Source organism: Anticarsia gemmatalis, chromosome 2 (assembly GCF_050436995.1).
Source record: "Anticarsia gemmatalis isolate Benzon Research Colony breed Stoneville strain chromosome 2, ilAntGemm2 primary, whole genome shotgun sequence".
NCBI classification, from domain to species: Eukaryota; Metazoa; Arthropoda; class Insecta; order Lepidoptera; family Erebidae; genus Anticarsia; species Anticarsia gemmatalis.
The window spans coordinates 11,817,496-11,834,455 of record NC_134746.1 but is presented as its reverse complement, the minus strand read 5'-3'; the positions used below and the strand labels follow the sequence as shown (position 1 = coordinate 11,834,455).

General features: G+C 33.5%; 1 protein-coding gene and 1 non-coding gene across 3 annotated transcripts in view; one reads left to right on the top strand and one right to left on the bottom strand.

Moving 5' to 3' along the window:
• The window catches only part of LOC142984839 (uncharacterized), a 64,079-nt gene that overhangs the window by 14,974 nt on the left and 32,145 nt on the right, over window positions 1-16,960 (bottom strand). For both annotated transcript variants that reach the window (XM_076132690.1, XM_076132698.1), the window contains exon 3: window positions 6,912-6,944. In XM_076132690.1, the coding sequence (XP_075988805.1) occupies window positions 6,912-6,944 (33 nt within the window). The remainder of the gene's footprint in view (window positions 1-6,911; window positions 6,945-16,960) is intronic.
• TRNAK-CUU (transfer RNA lysine (anticodon CUU)) lies at window positions 1,387-1,459 on the top strand. Its single transcript has one exon. It is a non-coding gene; the product is annotated as a tRNA-Lys (tRNA).

Genomic DNA, 16,960 nt, shown 5'->3' with positions numbered 1-16,960 from the left:
ATTCTTTCATGTGTGTCAAGGGGCACGCGATTGGGGCATTAGAAACAAAAAACGACTTTGCTCATTGTTTGTTTGAGTTAAAAGCTTTCCCTTAGATGATGGGAGATAAGTAACTGTACTTAAGAATAGGTACTTGTGAATACGCTGTTATAAAATGCAAAATCAAGCTTTGTTTATAGAGCCGCATTGTTAATTCAAACGAGCCGAGACGTGTATTTACTCAGATGTTGCGTATAACGGAATGGGACAAACAAAAATAGTAAATGCAAAAATCTGGCTTCAAGCATCAGTTGCGCATTTCTATTTTTGTCTTTGTATTGTTTAGGTTATCGTCATATCGATGTAAACTACTTGTATCTTTAGGTACAAAGTTGAAGAGGTCAATAACCCCTTAAACTCAAAACTGCTTTTTACCCTTTGTGTGAAAGTAAAAAGAGTTTTATTGTAAGCATCTTTCCACGGTATTCTGCAAATTGAAACTTAAAATCAGTTATTACGGCAAAAGAAAGTTTTGATTTTATGGGGCGATACATAAATGGCTTTTTGGTGAATAGTGAATAGAAAACTTTCATTGTTGAATGTGTGGCTTGTTTAATTTTATCATTCGCTATAACGACGATTTAGACAATATTGTGGGAATATTTATGATTGATGGTTTTACTCACTCGTTTTATTAAAAACAGAAGCCATTCATTAAAATTTATGCGAAAGATTAATGGTGAAATTATTGTCTTATTTCAATGTTTCTATTTTCTCTTTATAACTAGATATTTCTCTAATAAACGTTGTTTTATAGGCAGCTTGAAAGCGAAAAGTTTAATACCTCATTTTGCCTTGTGAAATGAAATAAAAACAATATTAGGAAGTAATCAATTCCCACATTGTTTTGAAGACTGCTCTTACAGTAGCACTAATGAAACCATACGCCGTTGAGTCATCATCATTGAAAGCTGGTCAAGGTCACTATCAACGTGTTGCCAACTCGATGTCATGCACTTGATTTATCGAAGGTTGCCAATTCGGACAGGAAGGAAGAGCTCTACTGATAAGGAAAATCTACTTTTTCATTCCAAGGTAAATTGCCTAGACATTATCTTAAAGAAATATCTTATTTTAAAGCCATAATTGACTTGATCGCGCATTAATCTTAAAAGAAATTTGGCAAGTGTTAATAAAATTGTGTTTTGGTGTGATTAAATAAAGAAAGCCAATCAACCTTGAGAGTAGGTAGCTTTCGACTCCCACGAGGAGACCGGTTCAGATAAGGAACTTAAAAAGCAGCGCGTGCGCACATTCTGTCGTTATGCCAATACTTCAATAATAATACCAATCACGTAAATCGACGTCCGTCCCAAGTGACGCAAAATTTCGACGCTACCATCACAAGCCCGGCTAGCTCAGTCGGTAGAGCATGAGACTCTTAATCTCAGGGTCGTGGGTTCGAGCCCCACGTTGGGCGATATCTTTTTGCATTGACATTTACATTTTTTATTCGTATTTTAACCCGTGACAGGCCCTTCTGTAACCACAGACGCGTGTACTTGAAATACGAGACGTCATTAACGCACGCAAGCCTGCCTACATTATCGATCGCCGTGAACACGCACAGATAAGATAAAAATATATAAAAAAAACTATGGAAGTTTATATTTATATAAAAGGAAAATTATAATGGAAGTATTTTTTGACAATTTCATGAGATATTTTAACAGCATTGACCTAGATTGTCGAATTAAAACAACAACTTTCTCGAGTGCACAGCACGAGCGCATTATCATAAAATGTGTAGCAATTTTTAATAATGACGCACCAATCACGATCATGATGGAAAGTGCTCGATAATCGACTAATGATATCGACCCGGTTCCGCTCGTGATTAGGGTTACCGTCCGAATTTATCTTGCTAATGGCAGTAGTAATTTTCTATTCATATGTTTAAAAACACTTAATCGATTTCTACAATGTTTTTAATGTTAATTTTTATTAAGATTTATTACGGAAACTTAAAGAGCAATTGTTTACATTTCCTGTTTGTACGAGTAACTAATTCAGTTAAAATTTCAACCATTGTGTGCCAAACATTTAAATAAGCACAAACTTAATTGATTCTATCTATGTATTTTATCGTACATATTCAACTAGGTAAATTAGACATCGCCTAAACTTAGCAAGTAAATCTTTTTGTACCTCTACGTGAAACGAATATATTTTGTCTTTAACTAAATATGAAAATGTACTTTATTCGATTGTGCGCCAACCCTGTTCAAAGATATTAATGATATTGATTCTTATCTGACATTCAAAGCTTATAATTTGATGTTGACATTGGTTATTGACAATTTGTTCATTTACTTTCGCCGCGAATCGTGAGGACCTTTCTCCGGCGCGACTATTTCACTGTGCGAAATCATTTGTGAAGTTTAAATTATACATGTCGTTCCACATTTAGTGTCTATTGACAAATTGTTATTATGGGGTTGTCGGTTAAATGTGAAGTCGGGCGTCTGAAATTGTATCTGTTGGACAATCAAAGAGGAAAACAAATTAATATTTGCTTTTACTTTGTGTTATGTAGTTGATTTGTAGGGAATGAAAGACGAAATAATAAACATGTACCTAAAGTTGAAACAAATTATGTTATTCGTTGTTTTGGAGACGGTTTGTAACTTAAATTAATGAAATTCTTCGTTTTCATTGGTTATTTAGGTATCCTTACGATATCAATCTTCGTTCATAGTTCACGCTAGCTAAAAGTTAAAGTCGTCAAGATTACTCTAGACTCTTAACATTTAAACCACGTATTACATAACATTATAAATCGACTTTACATTCGATGTCACTGTCGTTATTTAGTCATAATAATAAAATCATAAACGTTTTCGTAATCACAATAATAGTTCGCATTATTGAAATTTATTGTTCAGTCTATTGTATAATAATTTCATCACACTTGATGATACACTTTGTATCACCGGAATCACTCAGCAGGGTGCTTATAAACTTTTATAACCCTTTATATAACCCGTGAACTATGGCGCCTTTGTTCAAAATAGGTAAGTACCCTCATTTGTTATACCGTTCTTTACAAAGGTTAATCTTTTGTGTTATAATCCGTTTTCGTCTGAAAGATTTAGTTTAATCCGATGTTTTATTACGTCACTACACTATTAAACGACTCTCTCCCTTGCGTCTGTATGTCTTTTTGCGATTAAAACTTAAAAGCTACAGAACACGAACTTTTCGTTTGGTTTTTTCAATAAGCAGAGTGTAGATGAGGAAGGTTTTAGTGCAGTTACTTTAAGGTTTTGTATAAATTGATTAGAATGCTAAGATTGTTTAAGATGTAAGCACAATTCCTAGAAATCATAACTCTCTGCCTAACAAGTGAGTCTGCTCGTCGACCGAAATCATAGAGTCGCTGTTTGCCTCTGAATTTGGGCAGCACAATATCCACAGCTATTTCGTATTAAGTAAGTATTACTTAATGTTACCGTGTTTGTTTCACTCCAAGTTATGACACCGAGTATTTGCAAGCGGAACTAAACGTCGGGTGATTGAACGATGCAAGTTATTGTAATTTGTATCTGTAATAGCGCATAAGAATTCCGGTAGGCATGCGAGCTACATTGTATCGTGTCAATCAGGCTTTACCAGTCTTGGCTTGGGTGTAAAAGTTGTATTGGTTATGAGGTGCTAGGCAAAGGAATATATGAAATGTATTGCTTGAGTTTCTGTTTATTAGGTCAGTTGTTCGAGAGTCAATTGTTTTTTTAATCGCAAAACCATTTTTTCTGTTCACATGCTGTTTTATTCGATAAGAAATAAGATTTTGTCTATGAGTCTATCATGAAAAACCTTTATTTGCATAATTTTGGCAGAAAGCATGTACGTATGGATAGATTTAGTAATGCGAATGTAAATTTAATTTTAATAATTACGGCATGCATTTTGTTAATAACTTAAATTTGGGATTAAGTGAAATACATGCTATAGTTAAATTTTAGGCAGTACATGAGGAAGTAAACAGGTCAAGGTACATTCAAGTACACATAGAAACTATTCGTACGGTACTATGTAACTTGTAATAGATTATCTCACTAGTTTTTTACTACAAGCAGGTACAGCATCAAGTTGTCCGTATGCGTGTGACTAATTTACTTCGTTTCTTCGGATCTAGACTCCATGTTAGTCAAAAAAACTAATTTCTACATAACCAGATATAGTCATTACAACCATGACCGCCATATTGGTTTTAAGCGCGGGAAAATGTGGTAAGGTTGGCAACACTTTGTCACAGGCTGAATAGAATTTTAAAGACTGATGGATTTATTTTGATAGTTTATAAATTGATTATTCTCATTATTAATTAGTTGCTTTCTTAAAGGATTAAGAGAGGAGATTGTCAGCCAAACGTAGTAATTTTATGTGTTAATTTTCAGGTTGATTTAGCATTACACGTTATGCGTTATACATTCTTAACAAAAAACAATTAAATATCAAATACACAAACCTAATAACGGTATTTTCGATAAATTCGTATTATTTCGTTGTTTCGCATCCCTAATCCTAGTAAACGACACATAGTTCTTGCACTTGCTGTAACCGTTTGGCGCCGTTGCCATAGGAATGTTAATTAAATCCAGCCAACGGATGTATCTACAAAAAGAGCATAAATAAAATGTACGTACACGAATAAAAAATAATAGGTTATACGGCACGCGCTCAACCGTCGACTTTAAAGAGAAAAACTTGAAAATTCTGCTTTTTAATCAAGGGATGGAGTATGTGAACCGTGACGCGTTAAGGATGGGTAGTCGTACACGTGCGCAGTTGCTAGCTGAAAGGGCAAAGATCAGTACATAAATGCTGTGTGAGACGGTTAAAATGGCGGTGGAAATCTAACGTAAGTAAATAAAACACGTGGTCTAATAAGACAAAAGAATATACATTTGTAATTAGGATATCTATTATTTTAAGTGAACGGGAACTTATGTATTCCATTCAATACATGATACAAACGTGGTTGAAGATATAAATAACTTTATTTTATCATTTTGTTAGACTGAGATCCTGATTAATGATGTAAATTAGTATTTGCATACATTTTCATTTAACCATACATATTCAAAGACGCTATTTATAATTTTCGCGCCTCGGTTTTTTCACCGACGGGTATCATAAAGTTTATGTCTTAGATTTCATAACGATACGTACATAAGTATTGTTATTTTCCACACGCAATTATTCACTTTTTTCGTAAATACTCGCAAAGAATCTAAACATGTAACTACCTAATTGTAACCACAATAAAAAACGTTAAATCGGTGCATGTTATGAAGCAATATATTTGTGCCGTGATTTCATTACAGTCATTTAAAGTCCCCTAAGTTATCCACGCAATAAATCGTTATAATCGTTTGATAAAAAATCAAGTTGCTAAGTAACTCATTACAAACATAATGTTAAATATTCACCTCAAAATGTATTTATTTCTGTCTAAATAAAAAGAATTATGTATTGTTTTATGAAGAAAAACGCAGCGTTTTTTACTCGCATAACTGATATTTATTATCGTGTTATGTACCTTTACGATGCATTTTGTTTTCTCGGTAAGTATATAGGTACACACATAAAATCACGCCTTCTACCCATAGGGGTAGGCAAAGACAGAATACGGCTTGGTACGAGCGTTACAAACTTCCCTTGCTTCATTCGCATCCATACGTCTTGTCACACAGGACTGCTGGTTACGAATACTACGAACCTGACCTCTTTGCAAGACATCACTGATTTGATCTGTATGTATACTAATATTATATAATATAATAATCTTTTCAAAAGCTACTCTACTGAATACTGACATTTGCAAAGCTTATATACGTACATAATATCACACCTTCTTCCCATACAGGAAGGCAGAGAACACCACTTGGTACGATCCTTACAAACTTATTTTGCCTCATTCACCAAACATCTAGTCATACAGGACCGCCGAATAAAGCTTATATTTTCCGGTTTAACCAATCAAAGTCGCTATTGATACCTGTATTTGTATTTATGTATTACACGAGGCACGTGTGTATTTGTGTGAACTTGTAAGTCACGATTTTCGAGTTAAGCCACGATAATTGCGTTTGGACTGGTGACTCATTTCATTTGTCTTTTGATTGACGCCTTTTTGGCCTTGTACCGAGATTGTCTTGGACAATTGGTAGTGTATTATAGGTTTTCTATAACCCTTTACTTCACGGTATTATAAGTTCAAAAGCTTTAATCAAGTTGATTGTTTATTTTCCAGTTAACCGATTTCGAAAAAGGAGAAGGTTTTCAATTCGACTGTATTTTTTTTGTGTTTGTTACCCCATAACTTCTTACTGGGTGGACCAATTTTAATGATTCTTTTTTATTGTATTGTAAGTCTAGATTTTACAAAAATCTGCTGTGAGACGGTTTTTGCTAAAAGTGTAAAGATTGTAATTGGTCATAATATTTGTAATAACACGATCAATTAAACAGCGTATAGATTTATAGCTAGATAAAGAATGTATGCTCATTAGAGCGAGGTGAGTAAGATAGCCTAAAGAAAGTTATAGCCTTGTTTTTAAAAATACACAGTCTATAATATTGTGTTTAGGCGCTTATAGTCAGTTGCGCTCACCGATAGGTAAACGTAAGATCTGTGCGTTAAGCAATCCTTGGCGCGGACATTCAATAGATGGGCGACCGCATAGTGGTATTTGAACCGAGCCTCTCCTTGCTTCGGAAGGCAAGCAAAAAGTCGATCCCGGCTTTTGCTCATTAAGATAACAGTCGTTTAGTTATATCAAATGCGTCTTGAACAACTTTGGCATTAGGTTGACCACTAACCATACGAAATGCTAAGCTATGATTAATATATAAATGATGCTTACCGATTCTGGGTTTCTTCGATGGACATGTTTCACCTGTGAACAACAAATAAATCTTTAGCACATTTATTTACTAAGTAAACAAAGAAATATCAGTTCAATAAGAACACAATAGAGAACCTTTCAATGCTTTACTGAGAACAATTGAAACATTTTTCATAGCAAATGAACAATAACGTAATTGATATTTGTCTATAGACTATTGAATAGATTCTTAATCTAATTCAATAGACGCAAGGCATTTTTACATAAAGTACACGTATTCTTAACAAGTAGAAGAAATTATAGTTATTATGTTTTTTAATATAAAGGATAGAAAACAAACGATGGAATGTAAAATGATTAAAAGAAAAATTACTACAAAATAAACATCTTTAACCTTTTGAGATCTTTATGTGCGTTTTCTGTTCAATCACGAAGAACGGCTTCGAATAAAATTCGGCACATTTATTTTTATAATCCGGATTATCAAATTAAGTTAAGGTAAGAATTAAAAAAAAAAAATTATCGAATTGAGACTCTCCTCCTTTTTTGAAGTCGGTTAGCAGAAATCGCTGTCTGAAACTAATTTGTAACACGCCAAAGACTTGTACCAGGAACACATAAGTTGCAACAACGTATCTAAACAAGGAATAAAATCTAATACAGATAGAACGATTGCACCATCGAGTGAACGTACTGAGGTACCTGGTATACCTGCTAAGTTCACGGTACCTGCACAGTGCACGCGTATTTATGCAACCGTTGTATTGGAGCAGGAAATTACTGAGAAAACCTTAGGTCAGAACATGTGGAGCATTTGAGGTTTACTGTAACTGTTAAGAGATCGTGAAGTCTTGATAAATGCAAGTGGGATAGTCTGTTTATAAAGTGTCTTTTACGTTAATCGTATTAAATTAGTTCAGAAAGATGATTATGAGCTTTCTGTACTCTTTGGATTAAGTTAACTTAAGTCTTTGTAGTTAATAGTAATAAATAACTAACTTTGAACATAGCAAAGTTTAATTCGCACTTTTTAAAACCGAATGACGAACTGGCATCTATTGCTACTATGAGTTAGTTCATAGTGGTTCAACGTGTAGAATTCAGACCCAAGACGTTTCAATGCTAGTCTGATGCCTTATCCATGGCGCTTCACATGTTACAGCTATTACAAATATTAAAGTAAAACTCCAGTAGCACCATTCTCTACCACCATCGACTACCGGCAACCGGCTAGCCATCGATAAATTTTATTAATAAATCAGCGCCTCTAGCGGGCGTCGTAGGAAAAATTTTCGCAGTACATTTTAAATGTCAAACTCTCGATACTCATTAGTGCCGACTGTATAAACTCTACAGTTCAATATTTGTGCAAGAGTCCTTTGTTTCATTATCACAGAGCCATATAACTTACAACTTCCTAGTGACAGATAGGAGTGATTTATCGCCGGCTGTACACTTCTCCGTCAATACACAATGTTGTTTGATAATCGCATAGTATTGACGCACTTTCTAATAAAGGAAGGAAACGATAATTTCTCCTTGTTTTTAGTCTATAAGTAAATAGAAAAGGATGAACGAGTAGTACGAGTTGATTTGAGTCTTATCTGTCAATACGCCATAGGCCTTAATCTACAACACAGAAGCGAAGTCGTTATAAAACCGACTATTTATTAATCGAATTGATTAACGCAAGAAGGATTCCGTACCATTATTTATCTACCACGGTTCGTAAGATAGAGCCTAGAGACAGATAGATACACGGACAGTAGAGTTTTAATTACAATGTCTCGTTTATACCCTGTGGAGCCTTAACATATAACACAGAAGCGAAATCGTTATAAAAAACGACTAAGTGTGAGTGAGAATCACGCAAGAAGGATTCCGTACCATTACTTATCTAACACAGTTCGTAAGATACAGCCTAGAGACAGATAGACGGGCAGTAGAGATTTCATTACAAGGTCCCGTTTAAACCCTATGGATATGTAACCCTAAAACCGAATAAATAAATAAATATCCGTTACTTTAATACCCTGTCGAAGTAAATCAACAAAACAAAAGATATGTCAAACGTATGATGATGTGCAGCAATAACTAAACGTTGGATGAAACAAAACGTGTCAAACTCTGATGTATGGATAGTTGGCTTATGCGTTAAACTGACAGACTGACTGTCAAAGTGTTTCATTAATCTTTTGGTCTCCAGTTGGTATGTCGGGATTATAAAGGTTTGGGACATGAACTAGTTTAAGTTACTATAAATAGAAGGAAATTGTTTTAAGGATAGCTTAGAGGAAATATTATCTGCATTAATTAAAAGTACTTTGGAATTATATTTTTCTGTTACGGGGTATCACAGTCTTCAAAGGCTAACGCGTTTATGACACGGATAATATTACCGTGATTTTGATTTATAAAAAAATAGCTACCTACTTTGACCGGAAAGTAAGTAAGGTATAAAACTATTAAAGGAGTGACAATATTTTAACCAAAAATAACAAGAATGAAAGCAGGTTTAATAAGCGATATAAATTAACTTTTAAATTTTAAACTTTATTCATTGGATCCACAGTATGTTTGTTAATTAACAAATTAAACATAACACCTATTTAAAATACTAAACGAAGATGTAACATTAGGTAACAATAATCTTAATGAATATCCATAGATTTCGGTAAGACATTTAATTAACATCTAGGTAATTAATCACTACTTCATTATATCACTTAACTTGACAGCTAGCTTCGATTTATCACTAAGAACTCGCTTCTGAAGGATTTTACATATTAATTAATAGTTTTAAATCCTTAAAATGTTACGTGATTGATTAAAAAAATGGAGAAACGGCTTATAAATGAATATGTGAAGGACTTTTCATTCTTATTTTATGTTTTTTACAAGAATTAAGAAGCAGGAAGAGCCTTCTATAAGCATAGTACATTTTACATGTCGTGAGTAATGAGTTAAAGTTTTTAATCTTGCATACTAATATTATAGTACTATCCAAGAAACTAAGGTATTGAAGGGAATACTTGCTATAAAATTACCCTAATAATCTATAATCTAATTCAGTTCTTGCCTAAGATTATTATCCTCTGATATAAAAAAAATCTAAGTCAATAGAATAACATAGGTAAGTACATATACCGTCTTTTTCCCATAAGGGTAGGCAGAAACCAAAGATCTAAAATTAAACTAAACTAGTCAATAAAATTGTTATTTAATATTTCAAATACAGCAAATTAGTTACGAAATAAGTAAAATATCGAATCAATATTTTAGACTATTAATTGCTTTTTAATTATTCTAGATTTCACGGCTTATTTCAATATTACGACACGGTAGCTAAATCAAAGTTTTAGTTAAAATAAATTAAGGAAATCTGTTATAAATCAATCTGTTCGTTACAAATATTCATGTTTCGGTGATATATCACTTGTTACATAATGTTATCGTTATAATGAATTAACATGCTAATGAAGAAAGGTGCTTCGATCATAAAGGAACACGCATGTAAAGAGCGTTTTGCCTGCTGTGTGAGTATTAAAGAAAGTATAATTTTATTTGTCTTCCTGAGTTTTTGCGTGTCCAGCAAATCTACTTACTAATAAATATTGGCTAAGCTTTGGTTAGTTATAGACTGTTCTGTCACTTTCAATCAATTTTGTAACTGTACATGAGTGACAAAGACAAAACTCCGTGTAACTAATTATAGCTAACAAGACATTTATTAGTAAGACTTAGTGTTTGTAGCACGTTAAGTTGTATTTATATCTTTGGTTTCCAAGTTACATACTAGTTACAAACATATCTTGATTAGAGAAGATGAGAATATACCTTAATAGGACGTCATTGGTTAACTGATATTGAACTAGGTATAGTAAGTATATTAGTTCTACTAATCAAATAATTAAATCTCAAGTTTTCCGATGTCCCCTTTACAAATTAAATGTGTCTCAAGCACGTTTCAAGGCAACCTGGTTTCATCTTAATATAATGCATATTAGTTTTTAATGATCAATAACTTTAACGGTGAATGAAACCATCGTGATAAAGTCTCGGCAACGTTCTCAATTGATTATAACGAATATTGTTCACGTGTGTTTTGTTAAATTCCCAAAACAGGAAAAGAGATGATAAAACAATATTTTGTTATCATTTTAGACTTTTGAAGGAATAGATTGGTTAATTTATTCTCCATATTTTTTGTCAAATAGGTCGTGATTATTCTTCGTTTCCATTTGGCGAGGGAGAAATTGGTTCTTACTGTAAGAAGTTTCATCTTCTTACTTAAATCAATATATTTATAACTCTTCCGTTACTCAGTCACTGGTACTGGAAAACGCATAGCCGAAACGACTGAACGTAGAAAATTGAAATTTGGTATAAAGATCCCTTAGGAAGTGTAGAGGAGCACTAAGAGAGGATTTCTGTCAGTCCTACCCCAAAGGTGGTGAATACCAAGGCGGCAAAGCTGCGGTCAGAAAGCTAGCACCGATTAAAAACCATTTTCCTATTTACTCCGTAACAAAGTTTTTCTTTACTCCAAGTTTTTGTGGTATATCTATAAGGGAAATAAACGCTTGTAATATTTATAAGTGGCCAGTAACCTGTCACACTTGTCTCGCAATCATAAGCCAGTATTAGACATGTGGTTTCTAATGGTAGAACCATGTTTTATGCAGGCTGTTACTATGTCGGCTGCTCTTGAGAAACTCGAGATACAAAAAACGTCTATCTTTTAAAGATTGAAGGGTTTTTTACTGTACCTTTTTAAAATAAGGGAGCTTTCGGAACTGTGCAAAATGAGACACCTTGAACAATAGATACTTGAACCTTGTTATTAGCTTAGCTAGTGTTAAAACATGATTTAGAATTAAAATAAATTCGATTCAAGAAGAGAAATCAAGCAGTGTAATGCTAGGAAGATGTCTGTCGTCCATTTGTTTGAATATTGTAAAAAAATACGAATAGCCAGGGTTTTTTGCTATACAAAGGACAGCTAAATAATAAAGTGATCTATTGTTCAAACTGGCTTCGGGTTATCCCGCAATAAGTGGACGGTTAGGGGCAGAAAATGTGTAGAGATTTCTTTTTCTGATTTTATTATTTTTGTGTTTACTGTTTACTTGTGAGGGCTTTAACCATTAAGTACACGACTAATAAAAACCCAAAATATTATTTTGGCTTTCCTTAAGTCAGATTTGGTTCCATTTTAGGTGAACAACGAAAATAAATGCAGACAGACGGACGGACAGCGGAGTCCTAGCAATAAAGTCCCGTGTTTACCCTTTGACTACGGAACCTTCAAAATTGAAAACGAATAGGCCTTTTGTCAATATAGTACCATATTTTAAAATGAAATGAATACTTAATTTCTATTTTAGCGTGGGTAAAATTTTATTTATCAATTTCATATTAACAGCATTTCAAATCTTACACCCACGAAACATGGAGAAAAATTCTATTAATATTGTCGTTTACTACATCGTTGGCGTGTACCACTGATATTAATAAAAAGCCATACATATAACCACACTTTCAGAGAACGATTGTGTTACTAAGAAACGTGTTGGACACTATTGTTACTGATTTAACGATTATTCGGAATCTTCTAATGAGGTTAATGTTTTACTATCACTACAATCGTATTAATGTTTGACTGCTTCTTTGGCGCAGTGGTTTAGGTCGCCACGCCAATACCATTGCGTACACGAAGCAATCATTTGTGCGATACACAAATAATTAATTGTTTCGGGGCTGGTCGTGCTTTGTGTCCGTTGCTTGTATGTTTGTAAAATACCGCGACACAAGAGCAATTCTTAAAGCAGGAATGGTTTTTTTACAAAAAGAAAATAATGTTTTATTGCTGGATTATTATAGGAAAATATGATGCTTGTGTGACTGTCGCTTTTCTCAGAGTGCAGTACGTAAATGCTTAATACCTAGTGACTAGTGAGGGACGCAGGCGAAGCAATGCGACGCGTGTAAAAATATTTCAAATATTATTTGGAAAGAATGTATAATATCAGCCCGTATAAATAATTCTTAATAATAAAGAAGCAATTTGGTCTTACCTAGATCTAAAATATCAGAATAGACACAGATATTGTCACGTCCAACCTCAAATCAAACGTTTTAAAACAATAATAAAGGTTCATTGACATCAAAAATGTTATTGACTTACTGCAATTTAAAAATAAAGGTTGTTTTTTATTTATTTACTGCAGTTTAAAAATATTAGTACAATTTGGATTACTTTCATTGCTAAAACTGACACTGTATTCCTAGTATTTAATTCATAAAGGTATAAAATTGTATCACGCTTATCAATGCAGTTCAAAAAATCGTATAATCAACCAAGCAGCCATACTAAAGTTTGTTACTATGGGTTTTCGACTATGTTTTACGAAAATAGTAAAGAAAACAGACAACTAGCCAGAGTGAACAGTATAAAAGCCAATCGATGCCAGTCAGAGACAATCGCATGTTTTTCAAAGTAATTAACACAGTAATTGTGAACAAAATTAACGCGTTAACCGATTAAACCGTCAATTGGCATAGTTCGAATTTGTTTATTACTAACTTTACGGTAAATATAACCAATTAAATAATACTGTATTTAGAAATATCTGCTATTATCTGTTGGTTTTGTATTAGTTTCGTTTTATATATCTTATAGCTACTTGCATCATGTGTTAGTGTCAAGATGATTTGTACGTACAATAAAATTATAAATGCGAAAATGAGTTTGTTTGTTCCACTTTCGCGACCGAGAGACCGATTTTCATGATATTTTACACGTGCTTAGCCTACAAGTTAAGCTTATATGAATGAATATACATAAATGTTACTTATGATTGGAGGCAAATGGGTTAGACATCGTTAGATGATGTGGAAATATGAGATGTGCAGTGATATCTTCATTTCGAATATTCTCGTGAGACAAGGTATATAAATATTTTTATTTAAAGTTTACTATGTGTTTTAAACAGCTCTCTATCTGAATAATACGCACTTTTTGGAAGCTTATTGCAGTCAAACATTTACAAACGGAGCATTTTTAAGCAATTTTCTATGAAGATATGTTGTAAATTAAACAACAGTAGCATATTTAAGGAAGAGTTTCGATAGTATTCGAATGAATACCGAAGCTATTTCCCCAACATCAATATTTTACCATCGATTATAACCGCTTCAGCTGTTATTCTATGAAAAAATGTAACCGGAATGCATTTGCGTTGAATTATAACAATATGTAAGTGGCACTTGCATCAACTTGTACGGCTTCAAAGAGAGCGGATCCGTTTAGCTTATCGATTTCTGTCTATTTATAGGTTACATTTCGTTACGTAAACTCTTTGCTGTTGTCTATGTCCTTTGGCTGCATTTTTTTTAATAACTGTTTATTTCTTTCATTTATTACATTTTTTTACTGTATTCCTTATTGGGTATTTTATTCTTCTTCTAAAATAAGTTCGTAATTCTTTTGTTTTATTGTTTTGGTTATAAAGCGCTTATCAGTGAGTCATTGGATCGTATAAATAAATGGTGTGTTCTGCAATAATTACAGTTTCAGTCTGTTTACATACTTTAGTTTTGTTCTGGTAAACATTGATGACTGTCTAATGAAATTCATATAAGAACCGTGTATTTTTTTGTCCGATGGGCTCATTGCTTTCTTCTCTATATTGAAATACGAACTTATATTATTTAGAAGTCAATATTTTAAAGAAAGTCCTTTGTCGTACTTAAAATTACTTCAAAATTCTTCCAGATAGTTTTTCAGTGATCTATACGTTCGTCTGTATGAGAAAATGAGAGTTATGACTCACAAACGTGACGCCAGCTCTTAAAACAAATTATACGGTACGTGTTAACAAAGAATGTGGTAGATTCCTAGATAAGTGTAGTTCACGGCTTAGAACATATGAAACTAGTTTCTGTAGCGGCAAATCAGATGAACATTAGGAACGACAATCTATTTTATTAGGCCACACGTGTTTTGTATGCAGATATGCGTGAAATTGAACTAAGCAATGTGATTTACGGGTCGTCTGATAATCAAGTGGTTTTTTGTAGTAATTTTAGACCCCCTTTCATGACGTTACATAGAGAAATTGCTAAGTTAAAAAAAATCGTAATGTCTCTATAAAAATTTCAAGTTAATTTTCAATTAACGTCAAGTTTCAAAAGCTTTTCGGCTTCCAAATCGAGCATTTAACGGCAAAGTAAATACACTAGATATTTCATAAGGCTGTTCCTACCTCTTTTGAGGTTTGGTTTCTCCAATTTCTCCTTGTCAAGCCTCACGTGACATATGGACGGTACCTCACGATCTAGATTAATCTAGAACTTCACAGGTTAAAGCCTAGGGTATTGTTATAAGACCTTGACTTTTTAAAGACAGTGTAACGGTTGATTAAGTTCAGCACGACTTTGGCGTCCCGATTTATTAAATAACTAGCATCATTGTGTCTGTCATGACACGGTTGAGTGACTCGTGTTATAGTCCTAGTGCGAATATTTGTTACTTTAAAAGTGTTTGTAGTTTGTATCAGATCGTTCGTTTGTAAAAGTTTTAGTTTGTTAGTGAAAAGATGTCCACTGCTGGACATCTTCATCGTAAAATTACACCGTTATTATGCTACCTATTGACCAGGTGGATGGCGAAGACCTAAAAAGACAGATGGAATTCGGAAGCCGGAAAGCAACACATTATGGCGCAGATGTTAAAAAGGAACATCCTGTCACATACCAAAATGATAAAAAATAACTTTTTACAGCTTGTGTTCCGCAACGTCAAGAAATCCAAGGTAAAGCACATGTTCGTAATAATCGAATGCCATCAAAAACATTCTGTAAAAACCTCAAGTCTCGCCGTAAAAAGTTGTGAGATCTATATAATACCAAGTCGATTAATCAATTTAGTCTCTACTTAAAGGACCTTCTGTCTTAAGTTATTACGTATGTTATTATCATGCCAATTTAAAAAAAATACCTCTAAAACAAATAGACCGACCTGGCCATCGCATGATTTGATTATTAGTATGTATCACACTACACAGCACGACAAGAAGTTAATGCTCCTGAAATGTTAATAATGGCGAATTTGTGTTTTCTTGCGATGACCAAGTCGATCTATTTGTTTTAAAGGCATTTTTTTAAAATTGGCATGATAATAACATACGTAATAACTTAAGACAGAAGGTCCTTTAAGTAGAGACTAAATTGATTAATCGACTTGGTATTATATAGATCTCACAACTTTTTACGGCGAGACTTGAGGTTTTTACAGAATGTTTTTGATGGCATCTCACTTCTTTTTGTAGAGCGAACATAAGTCCAATTTGTATGGAAAGACGTTTTTTTTCATAATTCAACATATTTTCTTATGGGAATGTTGTTCAGTTTCATGGGCTAAACACCCTTACCCACCCTTTACCCCCTCCCGTTATGCCTCATATAGTAGGTACCTATTTACACCTATTTATTTTATTTTCTACAGTAATAATAATTTATTAACTGTAAATGTAACCTTGTAATCTCATACATTTATATGGGATTACAAAGTTATTGTTGCAGTTGCTGTATTTAGAAAACTGGACCGAAATTAGAAAATATTAAATTTTTCCTATGATTAAGACACTAAACCCTATTTGTATTCTAAATTTTAAGCTTCTAAGTCTGCTAGAAGTACCTTAGACTTTTGATGATCGGTGAGTCAGTGAGTCAGTGAATCAGTGAGTGACAAAATTCAAAATTTTAACAAGTTGTCATTCTTAAACTACTGGTTCAAATTGACTGAAATTTTAAATATACCGTGTTTATACAATGACTGATCAGTTGCTGAAAATCCAGGCTTCTTGTTTTATCCACAACGAAATTATAGGGGTGTCAAAAATAGCCCGAATTGCTTCGAGAAAAGGATGTTACGGCCGTGCCGCTTTTTTTTTGCTCGACTTGCGGGGGCACTTCCGTGCCCCCAGATACATACATAAAATAACGACATTTTCTCGTAAAGGCAAGCAGAGCCCAAAGAACGCCACTTGCTATGAATCCTACAC